The following is a 15,411-nucleotide window of genomic DNA, read 5'->3' as shown; positions in this document are numbered from 1 at the left end:
ATGTCTGATGAAGAAGAAAAGATCTCAATGAAAGTGATAATAAATAAGGAGAAAACTAGGGTGCTATTTGCTGAATCCAATGGGCGATTTCGTAGATATTTTGTTAAGCTTCTTGACATTGCCATTAGGGCGAATCACGAAGGTTTTGGAGAAACACTATGGAGCAGAAGAGAAACCTGTAAAGGAAACTAAATGTTCGACTCTTAAGCAAAAATAAAATAAAGACTAAGGCCTATTTGGCGACAAAGTCGTGGAGGCGATTTGGAGGCTTCAGCTGCTCCCTCGGAAGTAGCTTTCTTCCCTCCACGATCAACTTTGATGTCTCTTCCTTCTCCAGTTCCTCCGACTCATCTCCCACCAACTCCTCAGCCGTTGATGTCGTCTCTTCCAGCCTTTTCTCTGACGACGTCACCAACTCCTCTGTTGGTGGCGTCTGCTCCAACGTTTCCTCCGATGGTGTATCCTGCTCCTCTCCAGCTGGTGTGTCCGTCCGTAACAGGTTACCTTTCGAGTTCCATAGTATTTTAAGCCTTATATTAGTTCTAAAGCAAATTCGAAGTAGATTCTAGTTTGTTTTACGCTTTATTTGTAGGATAAATGTGCTTCTTTGCGTAAATTGAGGCCGAATTATATTGTGTTTTATAATCTTTTCAGGAGAAGGAGAAAAGTATGACGACATGTACTTCAACTTGTTTAATTCAGATTAGGTAGCTTGAATTGGGTTTATGTTATACAATTACATACTCGGAGTTGAAGAGTTTGAATGCACTCTGTTAATCTAAAATCTGATAGTAATAGGATCTTCTAATATGATGAATTGATATTAACAGAATATGATGAACAGTTTGTCGGTTGTTTTCTCTGGATCTTGTTGTTTAATTGTCTCTTGCTTCCTAAAACAACAAGATCTAGAGAAAAAAACCGACAAAGAAAATCCGGAATAGAAAAAGGATTAACAAATAAAATAAGGAAACTAAAACAGACTCATCCTAAGCTAATAAGGACTTGCTTCAGCTATATTGTGAAAGATAAAGCTGTGAGCTAAACTCAAACATACAAAAAGTCAACATTGTCATGCTAAGAGTTGGAGCCAACTAAGTGCCATCTATCAATTTTCTAGAAGCATGAAGTAAGAAGACAATTTCATTTTGAATTTATGTTGTAATAGTCACCGTAAGTTTCTTGAAAAGAGGAACAAAACCTCATCTTTTGTTTTGCTACTTAAGTCGGTCAAGGTGAGGGAACCGACATAGTTAGTCTATAAATATGTATTGCCTATAGACATTTTAGAATGTATTAGAAAAGAGATTAAGCTTTCAATATATATAAGTCCTCCACTACTTTTGTGAATTCTCTCTCCTCGTATTGTAATCTATTAGAAATTCCATCTCCTTTTATTTTAACAAAGTGGCATCAGAGCCGATGGCGAGCACCAGCGTGGCGTCAATGGGGCATCTGCCGCTGCCCCGTCTTACCAAGACGAACTACGACAATTGGAGCATTCAAATGAGAGCATTTCTTGGCGCACAAGATGTGTGGGAGTTAGTCGTGGCCGGTTACGAAGAACCGAGTCAAGATGAAATCGAGGCCATGTTGCAGCTCAGACAAGGGCATGGAGGGAGAAGCGTATGAAAGACAAGACTGCTCTATATCTCATGTTTCAAGCCGTAGATGAGTCCGGCTTTGAAAAAATTGCCGGTGCCACGACATCCAAACAGGCATGGGAGACATTGCAGAAAGTGTTCAAAGGCGCTGACCGAGTCAAACAAGTACGACTCCAAACCTTGCGAGGTGAATTGGAGGCCATGAAGATGAAAGAGACAGAAGGAGTTTCTGATTATATCACTCGTGTCCAAACGGTGGTAAATCAACTCAAACGCAACGGTGAAAACCTAACCGATGCCAGGGTCATAGAAAAGATTCTACGATCATTAACAGAGGATTTTGAGAATGTGGTGTGTGCAATTGAAGAATTAAAAAATCTAGAGGAGATGACCATTGGTGATTTAGCTGGATCCCTGGAGGCACACGAACAAAGAAAGAAAAAGAAGAAACAAGAATCACTTGATGAGGCCTTGCAAGCCAAGGCGACAATTAATGAAGAAAAAGCCATGTATGTGCAGCACGATCACCAAGAAAGAGGAAACTTTGAAGGTCGCGATACTGGTTATGGAAGAGGCTACGAGAAAAAGAACAACCACGATGAAAGACAGCAACCAAATCAAGCTCAAAATTGGCGTGGTGGAGGAAGAGGTCGTGGTGGCAGAGATGGTCGAGGTCGTGGGAGAGGTGGCCGTTCATACCGTCCCAACGTTGATTGTTACAATTGTGGCAAACATGGACACTTTGCAAGAGATTGTAGATCTCCGAGACAAGAAGAAGAGAACATGAATCTCGTGGCTGAAGAGGAAGAAAAAGAAGATGGCGTTCTCATGATGGCATATGATGACACCATTGCTGATACTGATGCAGACACGGTGTGGTATCTTGACACCGGTGCCAGCAATCACATGTGTGGGCGCAAACATCTCTTCACGGAGATGGAAGAAATTAAAGATGGGCATGTATCATTTGGTGATGCCTCAAAAAATCGAAGTAAAAGGTCGAGGTAAAATCAGTTTCTTGCATAATGGTGAAGAAAGTACTCTTGAAAATGTGTATTATGTGCCGAATATGAAAAGCAATATTTTGAGCATGGGACAATTAATGGAGAAGGGCTACTCGGTATTCATGAAAGATCAAATGATGCAATTGAAGGACAAAAGAGGCTACTTAATTGCACGTGTTGAAATGGCCAAGAATCGAATGTACAAACTCAATTTGCGAAATGTTGAAGAGAAATGTTTGAAAATCGACATGACGAACCAAGCCTCACTATGGCACTTACGGCTTGGGCACTTGAACCAAGACGGCATTAGAAAACTTGCAAAAAATGGTATGGTTCATGGGCTACCTGATATAAATTACTCGAGATCATTCTGTGAAGGATGTGTCCTCGGCAAACAAGCAAGAAGTTCCTTTCCTAAGAAGGCGGAATATCATGCGAAGAATATTCTCGAGATGATACATACAGACATATGTGGTCCAATCACACCCGAGTCATTTGGAGGAAAGAGGTATTTCATCACTTTTATCGACGACTGCACAAGGAAGACGTGGGTGTACTTTCTTAAAGAGAAATCTGAAGCACTCGAAACTTTCAAGAAGTACAAGATGATGGTTGAAAAGAGAACGGGCTGCAATATTAAGGCGTTGCGGTCAGATAGAGGTGGTGAATACATGTCAACCGCCTTCACCAAATTCTGTGAAGAACAAGGAATAAAAAGATATCTAACAGCGCCCTACTCGCTTCAACAAAATGGTGTAGCAGAAAGGAAGAATCGAACCATTCTCGACATGGTTCGATCAATGTTGAAAACCAAAAACATGCCAAAAGAATTTTGGGCGGAAGCAGTGCAATGTGCAGTGTATGTACAAAATCGATGACCTCATGCAAGGCTGATGGATCTGACACCTCAGGAAGCATGGAGCGGGATAAAACCGACAGTGTCACATCTCAAGATATTTGGTAGTGTAGCCTATGCACATGTTCATCGGGTATGATGAGAAAACGAAGGGCTTCAGATTATTTGATCCAAATGAGAAGAAGGTAATTATAAGCAGAGATGTGCATATAAATGAAGAAAGTGTGTGGGATTGGAACAACAAAAAAATTGTAGTACCTGAAGAAATAGAGCCATCAACCTCTACACCAATGATCAGACGGACAAATCACTCAACAACAGAAGATGAAGAAGAGCCAAGGCAACCAAGAATGAGGAATTTGCAAGATCTTTATGATACAACAGCTGAAGTACATCTAATATGTCTGCTAGCAGATTTTGAGGATATTATTTTTGAAGAAGCTGTGAGAAATAAAAAATGGCGAGCTGCAATGGATGAAGAAATTGCTGCTATTGAAAGGAATGACACTTGGGAAATGGTAGAATTGCCGGAGAATCATCAACCGATAGGAGTTAAGTGGGTATACAAAAAGAAGATGAATGCTGAAGGAAAGATTGAAAGATACAAGGCGAGACTCGTTGCAAAAGGGTATCGACAAAAGGCCGGGATCGATTATGATGAAATCTTTGCCCCAGTTGCGAGAATGGAGACAATACGACTTCTAATATCACTTGCAGCTCAATACAAGTGGTCAATATATCAAATGGACGTGAAATCAGCATTTCTAAACGGAGTGCTTGAAAAAGAAGTATATGTGGAGCAACCACCCGGGTATATGAAAGTCGGAAAGGAGACAAAAGTGCTAAAATTGAAGAAGGCGCTCTACGGACTGAAACAAGCACCACGAGCATGGAATGCCCGAATTGACACATATCTCAGAAAAAACAGGTTCGTGCAATGTCCGTATGAGCATGCACTTTATGTGAAAGAAAAGGAGGGTAACTTGTTATATGTTGCTTTATATGTTGATGACCTTATATTCATGGGGAATAATGAGACAATGATAAAAGAATTCAAAGAGGTCATGGCTCGAGAATTCGAGATGACAGACTTGGGATTGATGAAGTACTTTCTTGGGCTGCAAGTTAGACAAGATAAAACAGGAGTATTTGTATCCCAAGAAGCATATGCGAAAAGTATCCTGAAGAAAAATAAAATGGATGATTGCAACCCCGTATCAACACCAATGGAGCTCGGAGCAAAACTTTCTAAGTTTGAGGGAGGAGATCAAGTAGATGCCAACAAATATCGAAGCTTAGTTGGAAGCTTGAGATATCTGACATGTACAAGACCTGACATTTTATATAGTGTTGGCGTAGTGAGTCGATTCATGGAAGAACCAAAGTACTCGCATTGGAAGGCAATCAAGAGAATTCTGCGATACATCAAAGGAACAGAGACACACGGATTGTTTTATTCAGAGTCAAGTGAGTACAAATTAATGGGCTACTCTGATAGTGATTGGTGCGGAGATGTAGATGACCGGAAAAGCACTTCAGGGTATGTATTCTATCTTGGAGAGACAGCTTTTACTTGGGCCTCCAAGAAGCAACCAATTGTGACGTTGTCAACATGTGAGGCAGAGTATGTAGCAGCATCATGGTGTGTTGGACATGCAATTTGGTTGAGAAACTTGTTACATGAACTAAAACTCCATCAACATGACGCAACAGAAATCCGAATCGATAATAAATCAGCAATTGAGTTAGCAAAGAATCCGGTGCATCACGAGAGAAGTAAACATATAGACGTTCGTTTCCACAAGTGGCGAGTCGAGATCAAGCAGCAGATATATTTACGAAGGCTTTACCAGCGGAATTGCTTATCAACAACAAGACGAAGATCGGGATGAAAGATAGAAGAGATTTGAGTTTAAGGGAGGAATTTGTGAGCTAAACTCAAACATATAAAAAGTCAACATTGTCATGCTAAGAGTTGGAGCCAACCAAGTGCCATCTATCAATTTTCTAGAAGCATGAAGTAAGAAGACAATTTCATTTTGAATTTATGTTGTAATAGTCACCGTAAGTTTCTTGAAAAGAGGAACAAAACCTCATCTTTTGTTTTGCTACTTAAGTCGGTCAAGGTGAGGGAACCGACATAGTTAGTCTATAAATATGTATTGCCTATAGACATTTTAGAATGTATTAGAAAAGAGATTAAGCTTTCAATATATATAAGTCCTCCACTACTTTTGTGAATTCTCTCTCCTCGTATTGTAATCTATTAGAAATTCCATCTCCTTTTATTTTAACAAAAGCAGCCTACTTGCTTGACATTGGGGTCGAATTTGCTGGAAGTTGATGTGAGAGCTGATGAGCGAGCTTGTGGTTGTTGGATGTGGTGTCAGCGAAGTGACCTCCTGTTAAGAGGTTTGAGCTCTCAACAAGGATACGAATGATAACGTGGAGTCGCAAGGACGTAGAACCTCGACGATCAACCCACATTGACAGATTTGTAGAGAAAATAAAAGACAAAAAATAAGGCAAAAGTTGTTATTTCATAGAAGGGAAAAGAGAAATAACACGGCCTTTAAATACTAAGGACCCTAGGGTTGATTCGACCTACGATTCGGGAAAAAATCAACAAAGAAAACCCGAAAAGGAGCTTTGATTATGCTCGACCTAAAAATAGTGTTTAATTTAAAGGAAACAATCCAAGCAGAAAATAATTAGAGAAAAACTAGATTATGGAATTAACTAAATAAAGTCTTCTAGATGCTTTGGCTTCTTCCGAGCTCGTTGGAGTCGTAATGGTCTTGTATCCGTTGATTTCTCTAGAGCCGATCTCTCCACAGTGTCGAATGACGCTTCCGGCTCCAGCTCTGTCAACGACGACTCTTCTAACTCGGCTGCAACCACTGATCTCGTATCCACTTCAAATTATGGACTGATATCCACTTCCACTATTCTGGAGAGCAAGCCTGAATTTTTGATCTTTGTTGCAATGTGTTTGGTTGTTACCATCTTAAACTTCCTCAGATCATCCATCGACTGAATTTCTTGTGGGAGTGTCTCCAAATGTGGACAATTCATGATTTCTAGTTGCCCGAGGAAAACAATTTCATATTCTCCAAATTGCAGTTTTCTCAGATTCCACAACTCACTGATGCACAAGATTTCAAGTTTTCTCATATTGAACACCAATTCTCGACCATTGTATGCATTCCGCAGTTTGAGGCGCCTTAGGTAGGGCAACTGCGTTAGTATTGGCATGGGGTCCTCATCAAGACAAGTATTTACCAAAGCCAAGTACTTTATCTCATGAGGGAAACTATCGGCACTTGGTAGCCTAGCTATGCATCCATCAAGCCTCAGAGTGTGTATCTTTTCACGGCTACGTAGAACACGAATCTCGTCCAAACAAGACATCATTCTGAAGCGAAACCCTCTCAGAATAAGGTGATTGAGTGTCTTCAACTTAGCTAATGATGGAAAGAGCTCGCTTACATCTGAATTTTCATCAATTTCTTCAACACCCAATTTATACAGACTTGTCATCTTCTCCAAATTCGAGGCTTCATATGTCCAAGAATATATAGACATGAAGGTCAGGGTCTCCAGATTTTGTAGTGCATCTACTTTCAAAGGCTTTCTGCAAATCACATCAGACATGTTGAGAAGACGAAGGCCACCCATTTCCTCGATAATATCCGGCACCTCCACCATAAAGTTTAAAGCTATATCGAGAACCTCAAGCCTTTTCAAGCCCCCCAACGAGTGTGGGATCTCTTCCACATAATTGTTTCTCAATCCCAAATACCTTAACTCGGTCAATGTCCCGATAGATTCTGATATAGTCTTCGCCCCAAAATCTTCTATGTCGAGTATTTTGATGTGTTCAAAATTCTTCCAATAAGACTGGCCTGCGTCGTCCAAGTATCGACCACCTCCATGGAAGATGAGAGAAACAAGATACTTGTCTTGATTCGCAGAGTGATTAAACTTGGCTCTGCCACAATGAATAACACGATGACGAGGGCTCTCTAAGGGTCGATTATTTCCATTGTTCCTTAAGATCTCAAGGCCTATTTCCTCCTCTGCTTTTTTGATGGATAGCATGTGTAGTAGAGGATTCATGCGACACCTTTTCACACTAAACATTTCTGGGTACGGGTTGACGACTTCAATAATGGATTGATCAGCTAACCTGGAACATGGTGCATAATATGTTTCTACACCATTTGCAGCCCAAATATGATGCAACTTCTCTTCTCTCATTATTGCATTTTCCTTAAAAAAGGACATATGCAAGAAACACGACTTGAGTTGTTCATCCAATTCAAGATACATCAGTTCCATCAACTTCAATGTTTTACTTAAATCAATTGAATCAAAAAGTTCATCCCATTCAATCCCTAAAAGTCTTTGCTTTGCTTTCTCTCTTCCAACATCTATTATAGCAAGCGGCAAACCCCCACATTTTTTCAACATCTCCTTGCCCTTCCTCTCCAACTCCTTTGTGAATTTGTTCTCAACACTTGTAATTTTATCAACTGTTTTCAAAAACAATTGCCAGCTCTTATCATAATCCAAGGCTTTCATTTCATGAGTGTAAACCTCTTCATGGTTAATCTGATGGAAACTGGTGATCAACAATCTACATCTATGCCCTGATTATATACCATGTTAAGAACTTAATGCAATAAGGGAGACAAAGAAGGATATTGAAGTGTGAAATTAGGAAATCCTACATTGTGCGTGTGTACATATACTTCTGAAGAATTAGTTTTTGTTTCGTAACGTATTTTGACTGAGTTATATATGGGCCGAAACATATTGTCAGAATCAAAAGCTAACACACTTTAAATGTGTAGGACCAAAATGGTTTTTTATGCAATTGTACGAGACCAAATTTGGAGTTTAGTCTTTGATATATTAGTTCAACCAATTATATGTCTAATATGATAAGTTTTGTGGGTGACAGGTAGAATTATATTAAAACAACTTAAATAATCTAGTTTGAAAGATTTTTATGACTTGTAAAAGCATTTCAAAATCTATTTCTATTTATAAACGTGAATAAGTTTAAGCATGCATACTTGGCGTTGAGAGGCATGCAAGGTTTAGGAAGAAGGATGTGAAGCGTATTTCTGGTAGCATGTTGTCGAGAACTATAAACCATGGCGGCAAGTCTTCCAGGTGCTGGTAAAGCATCTGTTTGAGACTCTGGTTGTCCATCTCCTCTAGCAACAACGAATCTCCATCAAGTGTCACCAACTGGCGTATCAGTTCCACAAGCACCTCATGTTTACTTGTAAAACTAGAAAGGCTTATCCATGCGCGGCAGCGCTTGAATTTTTCAATAATGGCCGGATGGTTGTATGCTTGTCTCGCGAGAGTTGTCTTTCCCATACCAACCATGCCTTTGATAAGAATAGGCATATGAATAAGCCACACCGCTTCACTAAGAATCGCTTTAAACACAAGCTGTTGCACGTCGTTCTCCAAGCCCATCACGACACCTTCGTCTCCTTCTTCTCCACCACTGTGTGAACTACTCTCCGCTGCCTTACCAACTCCAAACTCCATCATGTGCTTTTTTATCATCCTCAACGCATGTAGGTCATTGGAGATAAAATCAGGCCTCGGCACCGATTTGTGTTCCGCTGAAACTTGAGCCACCTCAGCAAAGTCAGCTAGCAAATTTTTTAGCTTGCTCGTCTCTTCAGATTTATTGTCTCTGAAGAAGTCCGACATCATTCTGAGCTCTTTTATAACCTCTTTCAGGGCTTCTAGTGTTTCAGGCTTGTAATGAGAAAAGTCATCGGTCGTCGGCAACTCAATCAGAAAGCTCTCCAGTTCCCCTATCACCCCTAAGATGATGGCCTCTGACATGCTTATTGGCAAACTGCACGTACCAAAATTTACAACATTTACTATGTAAATGGTTATCTCAGATTTTGCTTCATTTTTACCAAATATCATATTAACTCTGAAGAAAAGCACTAAGATAAATTCGAAAACAACTGTATTATTTGTACCCGCTAAAATCAAAAAAGTTTAAACAAAAAAGTCAAAACTAGTACCCGCTACGTCCCAACTAAGATACTCGTATCCTTTTTTAGATGTCCGAACCAAATTGAATCATTTCTTTATTTAACAAAAAAAAAAACCATCCAATCACTTCTACTATATTTCATCATTTATTTTTCTCTCTCTCCATCTCTCCTACTTTTCAACACAATTTATGAATATCTTGAAAAGAGTATTTTAAAACCAAATTCGGTTGGGGTGCTCAAGCTCTCCAGTCTCCACTATGCTCAAGATGACAATGGGTCAGATGTAGATCCTAAAAAATAAGACTCGGGTCGAGATACAAAATATCCATGTGTCCCCATGAGATCCAAATGAAATAGTAGTTTGTACTAGTAGTTTTGAAGGGGAGAGAAAGAAGTTTTATGTTAAACTCATATTATAATATAACTTATAGGGTCTGTTCGGTTTGCAAGACTGTATCTCAAGATTAAATATGTAGTGTGTTTGGTTCATGAGATTTAATCTCTCAACTCAATCCAAGATGGATTATCACGTGATAATTAGTTATGGCCAACCCCCTCCAACTAAAATAGTCTCACAACTTAATCCTAGATTATATCTTCGTATTATTTTAACTATCAAAACCAAATATATTAGATCCAGATCAAGATCTAGATCCGGATTATTTGTATTTCAAAAATAATCTTACACAAATCTGCATAATATCATAATTAATTAATTAATTATCACTTATATCATTATTAACACTATATTACATACAAATTACATAATCCAAAATATGTCATAAAATGAAAACTGATGATATAAACTCCAACCATGAAATGAAACACAAAAGCATATAATCTACTTAAAATAAAACTGATAGTTTGATTTACTGAATTAAGATTCTAGAGTTTCCCTTTAATTTTATTAGATACTTTAATACACTAAATCAAAAGCTTTGTGATCCATATTCCTTGGTATAACTCTACTTCCAAATAAATTTAATATAATCTAAACTATATCATATGGATCTGGATCTTAAAAATTTATAATCAAGATACAAATCATATCCTGAATTTGGTTGAGATTTGTATGCTATGTAATATAGTAAATCTCCTCAACTCATTTCGCCCAATCATGCAGCACAAATATATGAAGGAAAGGAAAGGATTTCAAAAATCTATGTAAAACAACATATAATCATAAACATGGTGAATTATGAAACAATTCAAAGAAGAGAAAATACCTTTTGCGATTTGTCTTCTTATCTTCGTCGGCGAATGTGAATTGAATGGAGAAGTGTGTGAGATTTTGGATGGGATTTCATCTACAAACTCGTGGAATTAATATGGTCAAATTGATTGGGAATAAAAAAATATTTGATTAGCTCAGAAGTATAATATTATAAACCATGTGAAAGGAAGAAAATAAATGCAGCCACCATTATTTATTAACTAATATCGAGTGCATTAATTAGTCATTGACTTTAGAAATTAACAAATCAAGATGACTTAGGCCATCCGCCATCCGCAACGCGGTCTCTTATCCGTCTCATCTCTTCACTATTCATGGCCCCACTGTACTTTTCAGCTCATCTCTTAACTAAGAGACAGCACCTGCAACCCTACATCTCTTAACCATCTCTTAACCATCTCTTAACTATTCATTTTAATTTCATTTTTTATTTTTAATTCCAACAAATTCAATTAATAAAAAACACACTTCATTAAATAAAATAAAATTACAATTTAAATACCAAAAAAAATAAAAAAGACATAATTAAAAAACTAGAAATTACAAATTGCACACTTAAACTCAAATAAAAAAAAATGGAGACAAATAAGCAGAAGAAGGAGTTCTCTAGTGACGATCATCTAACGGTTGCCAAATTTTGCCCAAATGTGCTCCATTAGATCCTCCTGGAGTTGGGCGTGGGCGGTAGAATCACGTGTCCTTGCCCGAATAGACAACCGCTCTTGCAAAGACGGATGCACTGCCGTTCGAGGCGGACTACTTGCGGTTGAGCTTCCCGGGGTTTCAGGGTCGAACCAATTTCCCGCCTCAGCTCCTTCGTCGGCGACAATCATGTTGTGCAAGATTATGCACGTATACATGATGTCGACCATATTCTCCATAAACCACTGTCGAGCCGGGGCTTTGATAATGTTGAATCGAGCTTGGAGAACCCCGAACGCTCTCTCCACATCCTTGCAAGCAGGCTCTTGCTTCTGCGCAAAAAGAGACTGCTTTTCGTCCGCAAGCCTGTTGAACGTCTTCACGAAGGTTGGCCACTTCGGATAGATGCCGTCGGCAAGATAGTACCCCATTTTGTACTGGCGATTGTTAGCGACGAAGTTGATGGCCAGCGCTTTACCATTCAGAACTTCAGCGAAGAGGTCGGAGTTGTTGAGCACGTTGACGTCGTTGTTCGAGCTCGGGACCCCGAAATACGCATGCCAAATCCATAGCCAGTAGTCGGCGATGGCCTCGAGTACAACGGTGGGGTGGGTGCCTTTGTGGCCGCTCGTGTATGACCCCCTCCACGCCACAGGACAATTCTTCCATTGCCAATGCATGCAATCGACACTCCCGAGCATCCCGGGGAATCCGTGCACTTGTTCGTGAAGACGGAGCAGAAACTGAAAATCTGCGGTGGTTGGCTTCTTCAGAAATTCAGCGGTGAAGGCTGCCCGGACGCCTTTGCAGAAGTTCAACAAACAAAGTCTCCCAGTGGATTCTCCGACGTGCAGGTATTCGTCGAACGCATCCGCCGTTTGTCCAGTAGCAAGCTGACGGATCGCCGCAGTACATTTCTGGAGCGTCGTGTGGCTAGGACGGCCAACAGCGTCGAACCCTTCTCTGAAGAACTCTTCCCGTGCCGCCAATGTACTCGCGATATGCAAAAATAGCGTGCGTCGCATACGGAAACGGCGACGGAAGTAGATATCTCCCCACACCGGGTTCGGACTGAAGTAATCACGTTCCAACCTTGCGGCGGCTTCCTCCCGGTTACGGTGGATGTATGTCCGGCGTCGCCTAGGAGGCGCGACGGCTTCCTCCTCCCTACGTCGATCTTCTTCTAGCGATTCTTCCATTATTCGACGCATTTGCTCAAATGGATCCATAATTGATTAAATTTGGGAGAAGAAAAAAATAAAGGAATGATTTTATAGAAGTGATTGGAGAGGAAAGAAAGAGAGATTAGAGAATAGATGTGTGTTTGTGTGTAAAATGGAGAATGGAGAAGAGTATATATAGAATATAAAAAAAAAAAATTAAAAATTAAAAATTAAAAATATGACCGTTCAACGGTCATATTACCGTTTTTTTATTAATTTTTTTTTTTTTTGAAAAATCTGATTTAAAAAAAAAATGAATTATGACGTCATAATTACGACGCCCACTCGCGGGCCGGCGAGTGGGCGTCACGCAATGCTCCCGCGCGCGCCACGTGGCGCCTGGCGCGTGTCCCGCCAGCTCGAGGCATGCCTCGCCGGGACGCGTCGGCCGACGAGATGTCTCGTCTCCTTGGGACGAGACGGGTGCCGCAACGCCGTCTCGTCGAGACGAGACCGAGCCCGCAACGAGACAGCGTTGCGGATGCTCTTAGCCACACCTAAGTCAGCATAATTATAATTATACCAGCGTTGTGGATGCTCTTAGCCACACCTAAGTCAGCATAATTATAATTATACCATCGACCATGAATTAATTCATCAAACAGTAAATTTCATTGTGATTAGGTAAATCTTTATTCTACACCATTAATTGATCGATGATACCTCTAAACTTAGATGTTTTTGGATAATTACGATCATAATCCGTTTATGTTGCTTATGGTTTCAATTGTCCAAAAATTCTTGGCTCAAAAAATCAGTAGTTTCCTTAGAGCACTCCCAATGGTTTGGGGATAAACTCCCTTATTTCTCCCTAACTCCTGCCACATCAGCGCCACATCAGCACCAAAATTTATCCTCAGTTTTTAGCCAACTTTTAGCCAACCTCTGCAATGGTTTCTCCCTTATTTCTCCCTTATTTCTCCCTAACTCAACATTTCATTTTTACATCATCACTAATTTAATTGTTTTATTTTTATATATAATAAAGCTAGCTTATTTAATTTATAAGATAAAACAAATAATAGTAATAAAGTTCGTTGTATTAAACACGGGTACACATTACAACGAAGAAAATTAAAAAAAAAAAAAAAGTACACGAATGGAAAAAAAAATCAAAAAAAAATTCAAAGAAAAAAAAATTCAAGGGCGGTGGGCGCGGTTTCTATTTGCCCACAATTCTTCGATGATATCGTGTTGTAGTGCTTGATGGGCCTCCTTCTGGTGTATGTCCATGAACGCCTGGAACCGTTCATGTTCGTTGTGCGGTACACCCTGGCGGGCGGACTCGGTTGAGACACCGTGACTCGATGATGCAACACTTGGGTCGTTGGTGACGTCGAGGACACCTTCGTGTTCATCATCGATGATCATGTTATGCATGATGATGCACGCATACATGATATCGGCAATATCCCCCTTGTAGAAAAAGCGCGTCGGGCCCTTTACCAGTGCAAATCGCGATTGGAGCACCCCAAATGCCCTCTCCACATCCTTGCGCGCAGACTCTTGTGCTCGGGCAAAATACCTTCTTCTATCTCCGAGTGGACATCTGATCGTCTTCAGAAACACGGGCCATTGCGGATAGATGCCGTCAGCCAGGTAGTACCCCATGTTATGCACATTGCCATTGGCCGTGAATTCGATGGAGGGGCCTAACCCGTTGATCCGCTCGTTGAAAAGGGGCGAGGAATTGAGAACATTTAGGTCGTTGTTCAACCCGGCTATACCAAAATAAGCATGCCAAATCCAAAGCCGTTGGTCGGCAACGGCTTCAAGAATGATGGTGGGATGCGTACCTTTGTAGCCGGTAGTGAACTGGTCTCGCCACGCGGTTGGGCAGTTCTTCCACTGCCAGTGCATACAGTCGATGCTGCCGAGCATCCCCGGAAAGCCGTGGGTCCTCCAGTGCTAATCCAGTAGGAACTGGCAGTCAGCTGCGTCCGGCGAGCGAAGGTAGTGCTCCCCAAATATCTCTCGCACGCCCTGACAGAAATTCTTCAGGCACTCGTTGCCAGTCGTCTCGCCGCATTGCAGATACTCATCGAACATGTCGGCGGACCCTCCGTATGCCAACTGCCGGATGGCAACAGTGCATTTCTATAGGGGCGATAGTCCGGGCTTCCCTGCTGCGTCTCGCTGGAGCCGGAACTCGGGGTAACGCGCGGACAACGCATTAACAATGCGCAGGAAGAGGGAGCGGCGCATTCTGAACCGGCGACGAAATACATCTGCCGGATAACGTGGTTCCTCCGCGAAATAATCGGCGAACAGCCGATCGTGCGCACCAGTGTGGTTGCGAGGGATGTATCGGCGCCGCCGGCGGATTGGCCGTTGGGGGGGTGGCTGCTGCATTCGAGCGATCTCGCTTTGTATGCGGCGGGAGATATAGTTGTTGATTGGGTTGTTGGCGAAACCCGCTACATCCCATCCGGTGGGAGCGGGAGGTACCTCTTCTTCGGAAGAAGAATGTGATATTTCCTCGTCGGACGGAGCACGAGACGATGAATCAGAACTCATTTAATAAAGATGGAGAGAAAAAAGATTGAAAATTTGTGTGAATGAAGTTTGTGGGTGATGAATGGAGGAAGAGGATGAAATATTTATAGGGGTGGAAATTAGAATATGACCGTTGAGGAAAAAAAAAAAAAAAATTGATCATCGCCGGATTATCGCCGAACAGCTCCCCACAGTGGCCGGCGATGATCCGGCGATAGCCCGGCGTTAAAACGCCGTTTGGCGTAATTTTGGTAGGAATTTCGCCGGATTATCGCCAAACTCCTCCCAATGGCCGGCGATAAGTCGGCGAT

The 15,411-nt window shown here is 41.1% G+C and overlaps 1 protein-coding gene and 1 pseudogene across 1 annotated transcript; one reads left to right on the top strand and one right to left on the bottom strand.

The window, feature by feature from the left end:
• The first annotated feature begins 1,090 nt into the window (after window positions 1-1,090).
• Window positions 1,091-2,693, top strand: LOC148929757 (uncharacterized; annotated as a pseudogene).
• A 3,527-nt stretch (window positions 2,694-6,220) lies between these two features.
• Window positions 6,221-9,346, bottom strand: LOC148929756 (disease resistance protein RPP8-like). The gene is made up of 2 exons (XM_089069857.1): window positions 8,561-9,346; window positions 6,221-8,116 (listed from the first exon to the last, which is right to left on the bottom strand). The coding sequence occupies exons 1-2, from the start codon at window positions 9,339-9,341 to the stop codon at window positions 6,387-6,389; spliced, it is 2,511 nt and encodes an 836-aa protein (XP_088925983.1). The 5' UTR covers window positions 9,342-9,346; the 3' UTR covers window positions 6,221-6,386.
• Window positions 9,347-15,411: the final 6,065 nt, after the last annotated feature.

Source organism: Salvia hispanica, chromosome 4 (genome assembly GCF_029641045.1).
Source record: "Salvia hispanica isolate PSC_SH4W2 chromosome 4, Shi_PSC_v1, whole genome shotgun sequence".
Lineage (NCBI taxonomy): Eukaryota > Viridiplantae > Streptophyta > Magnoliopsida > Lamiales > Lamiaceae > Salvia > Salvia hispanica.
The sequence above is the reverse complement of the archived record's forward strand: the minus strand, read 5'-3'. Positions and strand labels throughout refer to the sequence as shown.

Excerpts from the sequence above, each read along its gene's own strand:
- LOC148929756 (XM_089069857.1), bottom strand. The coding sequence starts at position 9,341 with ATGTCAGAGGCCATCATCTTAGGGGTGATAGGGGAACTGGAGAGCTTT. Across the intron at positions 8,117-8,560 it reads CTTCTTCCTAAACCTTGCAT|GGCATAGATGTAGATTGTTG; the intron begins GCCTCTCAACGC and ends GTATATAATCAG.